The sequence below is a fragment of the Garra rufa genome, chromosome 22, assembly GCF_049309525.1.
Source record: "Garra rufa chromosome 22, GarRuf1.0, whole genome shotgun sequence".
NCBI classification, from domain to species: Eukaryota; Metazoa; Chordata; class Actinopteri; order Cypriniformes; family Cyprinidae; genus Garra; species Garra rufa.
In genome coordinates, this window is record NC_133382.1 from 10,678,009 (window position 1) to 10,693,339 (window position 15,331).

Genomic DNA, 15,331 nt, shown 5'->3' on the forward strand with positions numbered 1-15,331 from the left:
TATCTAAAAAATAAGTAATAATACCTAATGAATAACTACTAGTATTTTGAAAAAGTACTAGTCATGATTAGAATAAATACCAGTCAAAACTAAATAGTTGATATCTGAATGACAGATCCCCATAAAAATCTAATTGTAAAAATGTAAAATTTGAAATGCGTTACTTTGAAGTCACCATTAAAATAAGTACTAGTATCTAATAAGTACTATCTGTTTAGTAGGTAGTAATATCTAATGAATATGTATCAGTATCTAATAATAAGAACTAGAATCTTCTAAAAATGTACTAGTATCTAAAGAATAAGCACAAGCAGCAAGTGAATAAGTACCAGTATTTAATGGAAAAGAAAGTAGTAGCTAACATAAGTACCAGTAGCATGAAAATAGATTTTAGTGTGTTTTAAGGATTAAATGTTAACACAGCTTGCCATATTATGAGGTAAAACTTGAACCCTATTATACTTTTTAGATTGCAATAGCTTTAACAAACAGATGAACAATATGATGTTCAAACTTATTCTTTCATGACCATTTTTTGTTTTGTGTTTCGCTTCTTTTGTGCAATCTGTCTGCAGGAGTCTATCCATCTCAAGTCTCCCACATTCGTCTTGTGTTACAAGGTGTAACTATGAGGGCCCCAGCAAAACAGTTCTTAAACGCACCTCTCCAAATCTGTAGAACAGGTCTGTAGAATGGAGACAGGTATTACCAGATTAACCAGGACTACAGACAATACATGCATCAACATGATCAGGGTTTGGCTTTATCTACTGTAGCAAACAGTCCGTTCTAGGAGACAGAAACACACCTGGTCTTCTTACTTTTGTATTAAATATTTTATCTATTTAATATTCCTTTAGGTTAACAGTCAAATGTAATTCAAGAAATGCTTATGATCAAAAATGCATTCACATGTGAATTCCCCTTTATGAAAAAAACTTTATTGTTTAAAATACTTCAATTTCCCAGTAAAAAAGTACAAAAGGTAAGCATTTGATTGATACAAAAATATAAAACAGAACTTAAGTTGTAAACTGCATTTAAACAAAAAAGGCTTTATCCACTCACAAGGTACAAGAGATTTTTGCATTTCAGATCAGCATTAATACTGTCTGAGTAATTCAGCTATAAACAAAACATTCAGACTTCAGCTCTATGGACAACATCTGTGACATGCTGTCGATTAACACAAAATTGTTTCAGCTTGTCCCTCAGAGATGCATTTAAAAAGTCTGAATGTCATTTTAAGTACATAAATGTCAACACATTTTGTTTTTGGCTGCTTTATGAACTGAAAAGTCAAAAGTATTTTCTGTGGTAATAAGCAGCATGAACTAAACACTGTCCATAGGGCTTAACTTGAACCTGCTGTATTCCTTAATGGAAAATTCAACTTGCTGTCATCAATACTCAAAAACACACCAATATGAATGTCCACTCCACATATTAAATCCAACTCAAACAGAAACTTTCCATCAGCTGTTTGGAATGTAAAAGTACACACTGAACTGAACTACTTATTAGAAAGTAAAAAATATGGCTTTGAATACTTGAAACAAAAAAAAAAAGGAATATGCTGATGGTTTAAACACCCGAAGCACTACCTTTTGCAAATTCGGTCACTGCTGTAAGGTCTCTACCACTTCAGCTGACTTCCAACACTAAATAAAAAAAAAAATCTGTAAACACGCTAACAATATGAAAGACAGAAAGTCTGGTGCACTGAACTAAAACAGCTGGACAACCAAATGTGCTGGATTTCCTGTTGGGGTGGAAACACAAAAACATGGCTCTTGAACGCAGTGCAGCACATATTTTCCTGAGAGACCAAATGGAAAAATCCACAATATTGAAAATAGAAGCAAAACATTGTATTTTCATTACTAGTCTACTTAATTATAAGTAACTGCATCTCAACTCAAAAAAATTGTGCAATTTGTTTGTGAAAATAGCCTTTGCAGTCACAATTAGAAATCTTTCAAAAACTAAATGGCAAATGTAGATTAAGTTTGGCAATTCCTACTATAAATACAGAAAGTAAGAACAAAAAGAAACTGCTGCATCAGTTTTAGCCAATAAGCTACAGTACTGTATATCTTACTGTAAAACATACGAAAAAGAGAGCTTAATAAGATATAATAAAAGCAAAGATGAGTATGTCAACAAACTGAATCATGAACTGGATGGCTCATTTTCAGAATTTATAAGAGAAGATCAGAGAATGAATGCAAAGAGACAGATGCGTACTCAAGCATTCCAGTTATTGTAAAACCATTAAAAATGTGTGTAACTGATAAGCTGTTTATGACAGTGCAACATATCAAACAATACCAGCACCCAAAACTTCTACATGAAGCTTCATTCTCATATGTATTTGTTGAGCCAGTTCCTCGAGTGACTGTGGATTCTTAAGTGAGTCGGATTCCCAGTACCTGCTCCAATTCCTGTCTCCTCTGCTGGACCTGAAAATCAAAAAAATGCACTATTATAGATAGTATAGCATCTGGGGCCAGTTGCATAAACACAGCCACTTTGTTAAGAACAACTACCAGTTAACTAAGGGATAATCAGTCAAACTAGAACCCTCTAGGTATTTGTAACTGATTTGAAGAAAAAAAAATTAATTGAAAGAAATGCCAAGTGCTCACCTTTGAGAATACATAGCGTCCAACAGCTTCTTTGACCCAGGGTGAGTGGTAAAACTCGGTTCTTCTCTCCTCCTCTGGATTTCCCACAGTGTCTGTCATTAACTGCATAAATCAAGACAAAACATCCATGAATGGCGAATGACAAAAAATAAAGCCTGAATGAAACCCAATAAGGGAAGTTGTAAGTACTTTGAGGTCTCTGCTCTGAGACTTGAGCCAGTCCTGGATGAAGTCCTGCGGGTTGTTACTGAAGCTGAGCATGAAGTCTCTCTGGGTCTTCAACTGGTTGATGGATTCAATAGTCTCATGGATCTTAATGAGAATGTAAATGTTTGGTTAGAAATAGCCCCTTTATATTACTTCAAAATGGGTGGAAACTAATTTACACTATCAGTCAAAAGTCTTTGAACAGTAAGATTTTTAAGAGGTCTCTTCTGCTCACCAAGCCTGCATTTATTTGATCCAAAGTACAGCAAAAACAGTAAAACTATGAAATATTTTTACTATTTAAAAAACAGCTTTCTATTTGAATATGTTTTAAAATGTAATTTATTCCTGTGATCAAAGCTAAATTTTTTAGCGTCATTACTGCAGTCGCATGATCTTTCAAAAATCATTCTAATATGCTGAATTGTTGTTTAAGAAACATTATTTATCATCATTGTTTAAAACAGTTGAGATGGGGGGGGGGGGGTATATAAATGTATACTTTTATTTAGCAAGGATGCTTTAAATTAATTAAAAGTAAAATGTTACAAAAGATTTATATTTCAGACAAATGCTGTTCTTCTGAACTTTCTATTCATCAAAGAAACCTGAAATCACAGGAATACATTTTTAAAAATATTTTCATTTTAAAATATATTGAAATAGAAACCAATTATTTTAAATGGTAAAAATATTTCAAAATTTTACTGATTTTGCTGTACATAGGATCAAATAAATGCAGGTTTCGTGAGTAGAAGAGACTTAAGTTTTTACTCTTTAAAAACTTTTGACTGGTAGTGTACATGTGCTGTCATTTATGACCTTGCACACACACCTTCATCTCCAGGGCAGTGATCTCCTGCTGATTAGTGGTGGATGACAGGAAGCTGGTCATCTGAGCCTTCAGAGGGTCGTCCACCTCAACATCGATATCAAAGCATGCAGTCTTCTTCTGATCATTGGGATCCACACTGACAAAATGAAACAGAAATTAAGCAGCCTTTTAGCAACAATATTCAGGCAAGTTGACACATCTATATATACAATTTTACACATTTTAGATGAGAATAGTAATAAAACTACAAGCAAATGGAAGTATGAGAATTATATGAGAAATATATACCAAAAATCTTAAATTCAATAGTATTTTTTTCACCAGCACTGGAGTTGCTTTTCTGACAAAAGACCATGTAAAGTAACTGTTGAGCAAGAAAAGATAACATTGAGAATGGGAACCACAAGCACACACCTGATCATATGATTGATGACAATGGGGTCGGGGTGCTGAAGGAGGCTGGCAAGCTTCATGGGAATATCTGAAAATCTCATCCTGGGGCAGCTAAAAATCTGCAGGATTACAGCAGTTCAGTTCAGTTTCATGGCTCAGTTTATAACCACTGAGTTCATGATTAATCACTTGGTTGGCTTTGCATGAAGCATGCAATAATTATAATTAATTAATATAATTATCTATCTATCTATCTATCTATCTATCTATCTATCTATCTATCTATCTATCTATCTATCTATCTATCTATCTATCTATCTATCTATCTATCTATCTATCTATCTATCTATCTATCTATCTATCTATCTATCTATCTATCACTTAGGTAGGATGAGAACCAATACACTTCATAATATTCTGAAGCTGTATTACAGAAACCTCCTATCTTAATTCCTCACATAAAACCTAAAAAAGTTCTATTTGCTAAGTAACATTACCATGGTTTCTAAGGATGGATAAGATTCTGAGTTAGGATGTTTCTGTTATACAATGACATGTCTCTACATTTGTCTTGGGTCTTGCTTCCTTGTATGCATGGGCAGTTTGAAGAAAGCTGATATTGGGAGGAAAGATAGAAGCAATGCATGTGCTAATGCAGCTTTGGTGTCAGCATAATAGGGGTCAAAGTGAAAACAAGTAATCTGATTCCTTCTTTTCAAAGAATTCTGATTAAGTGGGAGCATACAGACTACAAAGAGAGGTGGGCCGAGCACTGAGCCCTGGGGGACACGTCTGCTGACAGGTCAGGAATAGTGGAAAATTTCTATTTCTGAAAAAAAAAAAAATGCAATTTCCATCTATCATTTAAATGGGATGCAAACTAGTACACTCCATTATATTCTGGAGCTATATTAAAGAAACCTCCTATCTTAATTCTACACATAAGATTAAAAAAAAGTTCTATTTGCTGAGTATAATTAACATGCTGGTTTCTAAAGATGGATAGGATTCTGAGTTAGAACATTTCTGTCATACAGTCCCATGTCTCTACATTTGTCTTGGGTCTTGCTTACTTGTATACTTTGCCAGTTTGAAGATCTGACATTAAGAAGAAGGACAGAAGCAATGTGAGAGCTAATGCAGTTTTTAGTGTCAGCATAACAGGGGCAAAGTAAAACCAAGTAATCTGATTCCTTCGGTTCAAAGAATTCTGATTAAGTGGAAGCATACAGATTACAAAGACAGGTGGGCCAAGAACCGAGCCTTGGGGGATGCCTCTGTTGATATGTCAGAAGCAGTGGAAAATTTCTATTTCTGGAAAAAAGTCCAATTGCTATCTATCGCTTAGGTAGGATGTGAACCAATGCACAGCTGTGCCAATAATACCAATGGCTTAGAGGCGAGTGAAGGCATGTTGTGGCAGACAGTGCCAAATGCAAAGCTTAGATACTATGGTTTCTGCAGAGTTTTTCTTTTCTCATGAGTTTTAAACTGAACCTCAGTGTTTTGGGTGTTAAAGAATTGTGAGAACAAGTTAGGGTACATTTTGGGTACCTGTCTGAAGTACCGGTTGCAGTTAATGTACTCTTTCTCATGGCAGTCTTGGAGCTTGTTGTTTTTGATGTAGAGCCACAGGGCCTGCATGATACTGGCTCTGGTCTGAGTGTGCACCCCCAACAGCCGAGCCAGACGTGGATCAAGCTTATACTGCGGAGGCTAAGTAAAATAGCAAGAGAAGTAAGATAATACAAGATTTAAAAAAATATATTCTTGTTCAAATTTCCATTCATTCAATCACTGGTGACAAATCAACATACATCTAATTAGCCATTGGATTCATACGTTCATATGGTTCTAAAGCTCAAAGTTATACTTCTAAAAACAACACACAAAATGTGTAGACCTAAATGTAATACTGTAATTGACAATTTTCATTAATTTTCATATTTCACTTTAGATTGCAACAACTGGAATAGATGTATTACTATGCAGGAACATTTTGTTGCACCTTATCTTGCATTTATGTTCATTTTGATGGCATTTTGAAGCCTGATATATATAGCATATATATATATATATATATATATGTGTGTGTGTGTGTGTGTGTGTGTGTGTGTGTGTGTGTGTGTGTGTGTGTGTGTGTGTGAGACACAGATGTGTATGTGATGTGTATGTGATACCTGGTGGTCTAGCATGAGAAGGAGAGTACATTTCACATTCACATCCCCTGGTCTCTTCACCTGAAATCCATCTGTCTCCTGAGTTGTAGGCATTCTGTGCCACTAAGATACACAGAAAAAGACATGACGACAGATATAAAGACCGAATTTACTGCAAGACAGTACATGCGAGTAAATGATGACAGAATTTTCATGTTGTGTTTGATGAGGTCATTGTGATTATCAGGATTTAGGAAGATTTACATATATTGTGGGAGATATTAACTCAGGTATTACATTTTGGGCTGACGTGGTAAAAAAGAAAATAATAACACACCTCTTTACACAAAGAACCACTGACACCCCATCCTTTTTTATGTCAGTCATGTGTTGTTACCTGAATGATCCACAGCTGTGTTTTTTTTTGTTTAGTGATATTAGTTCATGAGTCCCTTGCTTGTCCTGATCCGTTAAACTGCCCGCTGTTCTTCAAAAAAATCCATAAGGTCCCACAAATTCTGTGGTTTTCCAGCATTTTTCTGTATTTGAACCCATTCCAACAATGACTGTATGATTTTGAGATCCATCTTTTCACTCTGAGGACAACTGAGGGACTCTGGGACTATGGAAGGTTATTATAGAAGGTTCAAAATCTCACTGATAATTCAGAAGATAAAACTATGCATTAAGACCTGGGGGCGTAAACTTTTGAACAGAATGACAATGTGTAATTTTTTCTTATTTTGCCTAAATATTTTTTTTTTCATTTAGTACTGCCCTTCGGAACTACAGAAGATACTTACATGTTTCCCAGAAGACAAAATAAGTTAAATTGAAAAAGTTTACACCCCCCGACTCTTAATGCAACAGGTTTCCTTCTGAAGCATCAGTAAGTGTTTGAACCTTCTGTTATAGTTGCATGTGAGTACCTCAGTTGTCCTTGGTGTGAAAGGATGGATCTCAAAATCATACACTTATTGTTGGAAAGGGTTCAAATACACAAAAATGCTGAAAAAAAAAAATGAATTTGTGGGACCTGAAGGATTTTTCTGAAGAACAGCAGGCTATTTAACTGTTCAGGACAAACAAAGGACTCATATCACTTTAAAAAAAAAAAAAAAAACACAGCTGTGGATCATTCGGGTATCATCAACACAGTATTAAAGGAGTAGTTCACTTTCAGAACAAAAATTTACAGATAATTAACAAAATGTTCATGTCTTTCTTTCTTCGTAAGGAAATTATGTTTTTTTGAGGAAAACATTTCAGGATTTCTCTCCATATAATGGACTTCTATGGTGCCCCCGAGTTTGAACTTCCAAATTGCAGCTTTAAATGTCTCTAAACGATCACAGCCGCTAAAAAGTCTTATTTAGCAAAACGATCAGTTATTTAAAAAAAAAAAAAATACAATTTATATACTTTTTAACCTCAAACTCACATCTTGTCTAGCTCTGTGTATACTCTGTGTAGAGATTAAAAAGTATATAAATTGTAAATGTTTTTAGAAAATAACCGATTTTGGAAGTACCAACTCGGGGGCACCATAGAAGTCCATTATATGTAGAGAAATCCTGAAATATTTTCCTCAAAAAACATAATTTCTTTACGACTGAAGAAAGAAAGACATGAACATCTTGGATGACAAGGGGGTGAGCACATTATCTGTAAATTTTAGTTCTGAAAGTGAACTACTCCTTTAAGAAGCAAGTGTATGTAAACTTTTAAACGGGGTCATTTTTATAAATTCAACTCTTATTTTCTGTTGTGGACTATATGTAGATATTTTATGTGAAATATCCTATTCAGGTCATAACATTTTGCAGATTCGGAAATGTGTATGTAAACTTTTGACTTCAACTGGATATAGATGTACCTTGACAGGCCTCTAGGCCTCTTTTAAAACCCATATATTAAAATATGAACATATAGCACTATAATTTCATACCTCTACCAAGTGGTTGTCTGGGCCATAAAGTTCTTTGTCCAGTTCAATGACCAGGCTTTTAAAAAAGGATGAAAACTTTCGTTTCTGTTTCCCTGGCTAAGGAAAAAGAAAAAGATAGACAGAAATAAGTAGGGAAAAGGGGAAAAAGAGAACACAAGACGTTTCTTTCAATGCGTTCATGCCGTTGATTGATACTGCATTGTTTAGAGCTGACCGCACCGGGGGGAGTTATTTTAGAAGCAGCACACACTCAGACACAAACAGCTATTGCGCCAGTACGTGCTTGCGCAATACCTCGCCTGTCCCTCCCTTTGCAATACCACTCAACTTATGACCACTGAGCCAGAAAAAGTGCAAAAAAGAAAGAGCCGTTTCCTCTTTTCATGTGGCGGCAGCACAGCCAGAGGCCTTTAGCTGGCAAATATACACTTTTTTTGGACTAATTTCACGAAGTGGGCTAAAGTTTCAATTCCTTCTCCTTAGACTTTGGGAACATGGAACAACTTAGAGCACATCTGGTTTGAAGGAGTGAACTGAGGACATGAGCCAGTGCAGTTAAGCTGGCCAACAGACCAAGAGACTCAAGACTGCCAAATAAAAAGCATTAAGCATAGGGGCGACACATTCAGCTTTATCTAAAGCTGTTACTTTGCCAGTAAATGGAATTCTCCACTGTATGACCCATCACCTTGCTTCACATACATGCAAATTCACAAACATATAATCAAACTCATTACGTACATCCTCCAGAAGTTTGCCTTCCACTCGAAGTTCCCAGGATGACACTTTTTCAGCCTCCTCCCCTTCTGGCTTGGCAGGCGTGTAGGTGTTAGAAATGTAGATCCTCAATTTGCGTTTTTGCTGGATGAGTAGAACAAAGAGCATTGAGGTAATAAACACATAATAAATCTACTTATTAAAACATTAAATAGATTTTTACTCTTCCTACAAAAATGTGAGTGGTAAAGGACATTTCCCCCCAAAATTAAAATTCTATTATTATTTACTTGCTCCAAATCTGTGTGACTTACTTTCTTTTGTGGAACAAAAAAGAAGATATTTTGAGGAATGTCTCTTTGCAATGAAAGTCATTGGTCATTAAAACTTGGTTTGGTTAACAAATTTTTTTTAAATATCTTGAAAATTTAAATAAAAATGGTAACACTTTAGAATAGGTAACACTTATTCACTAATAACTACGAATTATCAGCATGCATATTAATAGAATATTGGCCATTTATTAGTACTAATTAAGCACATATTAATGCCTTATTCTACATCCCTAATCCTACCCAATACCTAAACTTAACAACTACCTTACTAACTATTAATAAGCAGCAAATTAGGAATTTATTGAGGGAAAAGTTGTAGTTAATTGTGAATAAGTGTTACCTATTCTAAAGTGTTACCATAAAAATAATGAAGGTTTGCAATGACATGAGGTCGAGTAAATAATGACTTTATTAGGTAAACTAGATCTGTAATGTAGCTGAACTAAGAATAAACTCCAGTCTACCACATCTACCGTGATGGGCTTTTTGATAGCCTCTTGTATCTCCATTCGTTTGCGAGCAATGGTCTGGTCCAGCTTTCTCTCAAAAGCCAGAAGGTCCATATAAGCCTGAGACTCTGGGACCAGATCCCTGATCTGAAGAACACCAAAATCATGAGAAACTATGCACTTCAACATTAGAAAAAAAACTCTGATTTATATTATTCTGGTTAAACTCACCCTTTGAGGGAGGACTTTGTCAGCCATCTTACGCCTCTTCACCCTGAAAATGTAGAGCAGATGTGTAAGAAACATGACTCAACAAGAACATATGTTAAAATATTATTTCAATTACAGTGTGCAGTGTAAAGTACTGAAGTGTATGCCACATAAATATTCTTAAATAAACTTTGTCCTCTTAAAATTAAGAATGAAACAATTATTATGCTTTAAAAAGTTGTAAATTCTGCATCGTTCATCAAATTCTGATTGAGCTCAAATGCTTAGTTATTTAAACTTTTAGTTATATAACATGTTTAAATCAATACTGCCAACCAAAATCTGTAAGAAAAAAGCAAAAAAAAAAAAAAAAAAATTATTAAAAATTAACCAATTCCATTTGGGCCTGCTTATAACCCATTGAAGTACATGAAAAGGGAAAATTCATTCATACAATTAATTATTGATTCATACAAAAAATAAAACTAGATTTTGGCTCAGGTCCTGACAGAATAAAGAAAGTCACAGAGATTTGGAAAGACATGAGAGTGAGCAACTAATAAATTCCCATTCTGTGGTGTTCAAAATGCCATGCCTTCTAGCTAATATCATGAGACATCTTTAAACCATTTTTTAAATGCACAGCTATGCTATGCTTCTTTGGCAAAATGAAACAAATGAGTCTCTGATTTACAAGGACAAAGAAGTCTTTGGTCTTCAGAGACAAACGCCTATCTGGTGACAGATGACACTTTGGGTTCTGTATTAGACACTTTTTATGCTGCTTTTTAAGCTTTAGAAGAATAGCTAAGAGTTAACATCATACTTGACATCCTGTTCTATGGTAAAACCCATATTTGTGCCATAGAGGCACAAATATTGATACTAAATTTACTAACCCCCTTCTTGGACCCATAAGACCCCCAGGCTGCTGCTGATGCTGTTGAAGGAGTCTCTTTCGGGCAGGGTCCATTGCAGCTTGAGGCATCCCGGGTCGCATTGCCATGGCACTGCTATAGGACGGACCAGGCAGAGGGGAACCCATAGACCCCATGCCCCCCATTGGCATTCCTCGGCTGGGTGACATACTTGGACGCTGTGGGTACGATTGTAGGGATTGAGTATTATTATTGTGACACTAACAAATAGCAGACTGTTATTATAGGTAAAGTATGGCAAATCTGAAATTTTATATAGGATTACATATCAAAAATATGGTAAAATACAGTAGAACTACAGTCAAAAAAGTTTTTAACAGTAACAGTAAAGAATTCTCTTCTGCTCACCAAGCCTGCAATTATTTGATCCAAAGTACAGCAAAACAGTACATTTTTTAAATATTTTTGCTATTTAAAATAACTGTTTTCTATTTTAATACACTTTAATTGTATTAATTAATTAAAATGTAATTCATTTCTGTGATTTCAAAGCTGAATTTTCAGTATTATTACTTATCACATGAGCCTTCATAAAACATTCTAATACTCTGATTTTTTTCTCAAAATCATTTATTATTATTATGTTAAAAACAGCTGAGTAGGCTTTTTTCAGGTTTCTTTGATTAATAGAACGTTCAGAAGAACAGCATTTATCTAACTTGTGACATTAACATAAATGTCTTTATCATCACTTTTGATAAATTTAAAGAAGCCTTGCTAAATAAAAGTATTAATTTCTATAATTACTTCTAAAAAAATTATACTGACTCCAAGCTCTTGAACAGTATAGTGCATAATCTTACAAAAGCTTTTCATTTCAGATAAATGCTGATCTTTGGATCTTTTTATTAATCAAAGAATCCTGGAAAAATGTATTCAACAGTTTTATATATTGATAATAATAATAGTAATAATAATAATAATAATAATAATAATAAAACATTTCTTGAACAGCAAATCAGCATGTTTGAATGATTTCTGAAAGATCATGTGACACTGAAAACTTGAGTAATGATGCTGAAAATTTAGACTTGTTTACGGGAATAGATTACATTATTAAAAAATGTATTCAAAAAGAAAGCAGTAAACAATTTTAAACTGTAAAAATATTTCACAAAATTACTACTTTTGCTGATTTCGAATCAAATAAATGCAGGCTTGGTGAGCAGAAGAGACTTCTTTCAAAAACACAAAAAATCTTACTGTTCAAAAACTTTTAATTGATAGTGTACATTAGTTAACAAGAACTAACAATATAAAATTCTAAAGCACTTATTATTCTTGGTTAATTTTTTGATCATTTACTAAAGTGATAGTTCACAAATTTCTGTAATCATTTACTCACCATCAAGTTTTCAAACCTGTATGAGTTTCTTTCTTTTGGAAAAAATACTATGAAAGCCAGTGGCTACCATCACATGTTTGATTACCATCATTCTTCAAAACATTTTCTTTTGTGCTCAACAGAAGAAAAAAAAACTCATACAGGTTTCAAACAACTTGATCTTGAGTAAATGATTACAGAATTTTCATTTTGGGGCAGTTTTGGAACAACTGTAAGGTGAGTAAATGATGACAGAATTAAGTAATAATGTTAAATATAGGACCTTATTGTAAAGTGTTATCAAAAATATCACGGTACAGTGATGATATTAGATGGTTTTTAACTTTATTATTTCATGAGACAAAGAGTTAATGGATACCATATTCATATACACGCATTTGCGTAATACTCAAAGGCGCAGTAAATTCAATAGTAGCCTATTACTATGTTTTATGTTTAAACAACTTGGTATTACAATGGTATATGTCCAGTCCAAACATAATAGTATTACCATGATATATTACAAAAAAAAAAAACAGCATTATTATGACACTTTTTGTTAGTGACAGGACTGTTTGCAGGTAACATATTCAAAGTAAAACACGCGCGTTGTGTTCATGGTGGGACTCAAACGCGGAAGTAAGTTAGTTTGTTCTTCGATGGCCTCACTATAAAGTACTTTTTAACATAATTAACTCAAAATTTCAGCCTTTTCTCTTTATTTTTTTCTGTACAGAAGCAACCTTTTATGTTTATTGTCATAAATGTGCTATTACATCGTCATAGCTGCTATTGCAATGACACTTCCTATATTCCTATAAGACTGAAGCAATGGCGTGATGCTAAACGCTTCAGAGAACAAATACAGAGTGGTTTCGTCACTTACTTGGAGGTACTGGTTCGGGGTACTACCCATCCCTCTGTAGGGTGAATTCTGCGGCATTGCTGTCATTCTCATTGCGCTGCTGTGACCCGGGTTCATGGGGTTCATACCGGGGTTTATTGGGGTGCTGGGGTTGACGTGGAAACCTGATAAACCCGACCTAGAAGCCATTTTAAATCATTTATTTCCGGCTAATAATTGAGAAACAAATCCAAAATCGTTACTGAGTCACTCAAAACAACTTAAAAGTTTCGCGTGATCACATCGCGTTCAGATATCTAACGTTATAAATTCCCCTGACTCTAATTGTCGATCGATGTCGGTTGAGTGTGTCATCTCTTCCTCTACAAGCATGTCAAACCCACATTTATCTTAATGGTTGCCTCTCAACAACATTTTAAGAGCCTGACCAATGTCTACAGTTATCAGTGTGTGTGGCTTCTCAGATCTCCTCCCTCTGGGTTGCCAAATAACTTTCCCTTGAAATCCTCCAACCTAGACGACAGCTTATGCATTGTAACGTCTTCCATTCTCACATTTTGGTGTACAAAGAAGGTTTTTTGTTTCGAATATGGTAATGCAGCTCATACCCTTTAATAACTGGTAGATGCTCAATTTGTTGTTAGGATGACAACGTTTTAAAAGTCAATTGTTTAGGCTGGTCTGCCTCAGCTTGAAGGATGATTGAACAATTGATTATATTTAATTTTATTAGAAACATATTAGGCATGTGTAAATGTGTGCTTGTTTTAAAATAAAATTGTTCCAATTATTTTTCAAAACATTTGCTTATTGTGCTTTTTCTGTTCTTTTTATTATTACAGGAAATAAAATGAATAAGAAAATACATTTAAAAAGTAGTTAAATAAACACAAGTGTTATACCATTTATTTCACTCAGTACTTAAAATTTTAGCAAAACATATTTTCACATGAATGAAGTTAAGTATTAAGTGTTAAAAAAATTGTAACTGAGTGAGGTTTGTCCCATTTTTTGTGATTATTATATATTCTATAAGTAATACATATATATACATACATACAGGCAAGCCCAAAATTATTCATATCACTGGCAAATTCTGTACAAGTGTTCAAGTGGCATCATTGTGGAAAACATTATTAATCATTTTTTATGTACACAAAAAGTGTCATAACACAAAAAGTGGCATGTCCAAAATTATTCATACACTTCTCAATAATCAATAGAAAAGCCTTTATTGGCTATTGAAGCAAACGCTTCCTATAATTGCTGACCAGCTTTTTGCATGTCTCCACTGGTATTTTTTCCCATTCATCTTTAGCGATGAGCTCCAACTCTTTCAGGTTGGAGGGTCTCCTTGCCATCACCTTGATCTTTAGCTTCCTCCATAGATTCTCAATTGGATTTAAGTCAGGACTCTGGCTGGGCCACTGCATGGTGCCGTTTACTGTGATTCGGTTCCCTGGTCCACCGGCTGAAAAACACCCCCAAAACATTAGGTTCCCACCATCATGTTTGACAGTGGGGATGGTGTTCTTAGGGTTGAAGGCTTCTCTTTTTTTTACACCAAACAAAGGCTACATCATTGTGGCCAAACAATTCAATTTTTGTTTCATCTGACCATAAAACAGAAGACCAGAAGTATTCTTCTTTGTTTAGATGAGCATTTGCAAAGGCCAAGCGGGATTTTCTGTGCGTTATCTGGAGAAGTGATGTCCTCCTTGGTCTGTGTCTGTGGAACCCAGTGGTGTGCAGTGTCTGTGGACTGTCTGCCCTGAGATGGCCACCAGCAGAGCTCAGATTCATCAGGATGGCCTTGGTGGTGATCCTTGAATTCTTTTCTCTCTCATGATCCTCCTGGCCAGCACAAGTGTCACTTTTGGCTTCCGACCACGTCCTCTGAGATTTTTCACAGTGTGGAACGTCTTGTATTTTTTAATAATACTCTGCACTGTAGCCACTGGAACTTCAAAACATTTAGATATGGTCTTATAGCCCTTTCCTGACTTGTGAGCAGCCACAATGCGCAGCCGCAGGTCCTCAGTGAGCTCCTTTGTCTTAGCCATGACTGTCCACAAACCAACAGCAGAGAGCTTCTGTTTTTCACCTGTTGAGTTGTTTAAAACAGCTGTGAATCAGGGTAATTAGGATGCTTTAGAACAGCTTGTACTATTTGGAATGGTATAGAACTTTGGATTTTCCCATAGACTGTGACAGTTTGCAAAGGGTATGGATAATTTTGGACATGCCACTTTTTGTTAAAATGTAAATAAAAGCGAAGTTTTTTTTCCCCCCACAATGATGCC

General features: G+C 34.9%; 1 protein-coding gene across 1 annotated transcript; it reads right to left on the minus strand.

The window, feature by feature from the left end:
- Nucleotides 1–902: 902 nt before the first annotated feature.
- smarcd2 (SWI/SNF related BAF chromatin remodeling complex subunit D2) lies at nt 903–13,416 on the minus strand. Its single transcript, XM_073828119.1, has 13 exons — nt 13,050–13,416; nt 10,801–10,997; nt 9,923–9,965; nt 9,716–9,838; nt 8,932–9,051; nt 8,191–8,286; nt 6,264–6,365; nt 5,638–5,799; nt 4,105–4,202; nt 3,691–3,826; nt 2,838–2,960; nt 2,649–2,750; nt 903–2,462 (listed from the first exon to the last, which is right to left on the minus strand). The coding sequence occupies exons 1-13, from the start codon at nt 13,215–13,217 to the stop codon at nt 2,409–2,411; spliced, it is 1,524 nt and encodes a 507-aa protein (XP_073684220.1). The 5' UTR covers nt 13,218–13,416; the 3' UTR covers nt 903–2,408.
- Between the last annotated feature and the right edge of the window lie 1,915 nt (nt 13,417–15,331).

Bases quoted from the DNA above. Each gene is read 5' to 3' on its own strand.
- smarcd2 (XM_073828119.1), bottom strand. From the start codon at position 13,217: ATGGCTTCTAGGTCGGGTTTATCAGGTTTCCACGTCAACCCCAGCACC. The intron at 6,366-8,190 runs GTATGAAATTAT...TGTGTATCTTAG, and splicing joins CAGACAACCACTTGGTAGAG to TGGCACAGAATGCCTACAAC. The intron at 3,827-4,104 runs GTGTGTGCTTGT...TCATTTTGTCAG, and splicing joins GTCATCAATCATATGATCAG to TGTGGATCCCAATGATCAGA.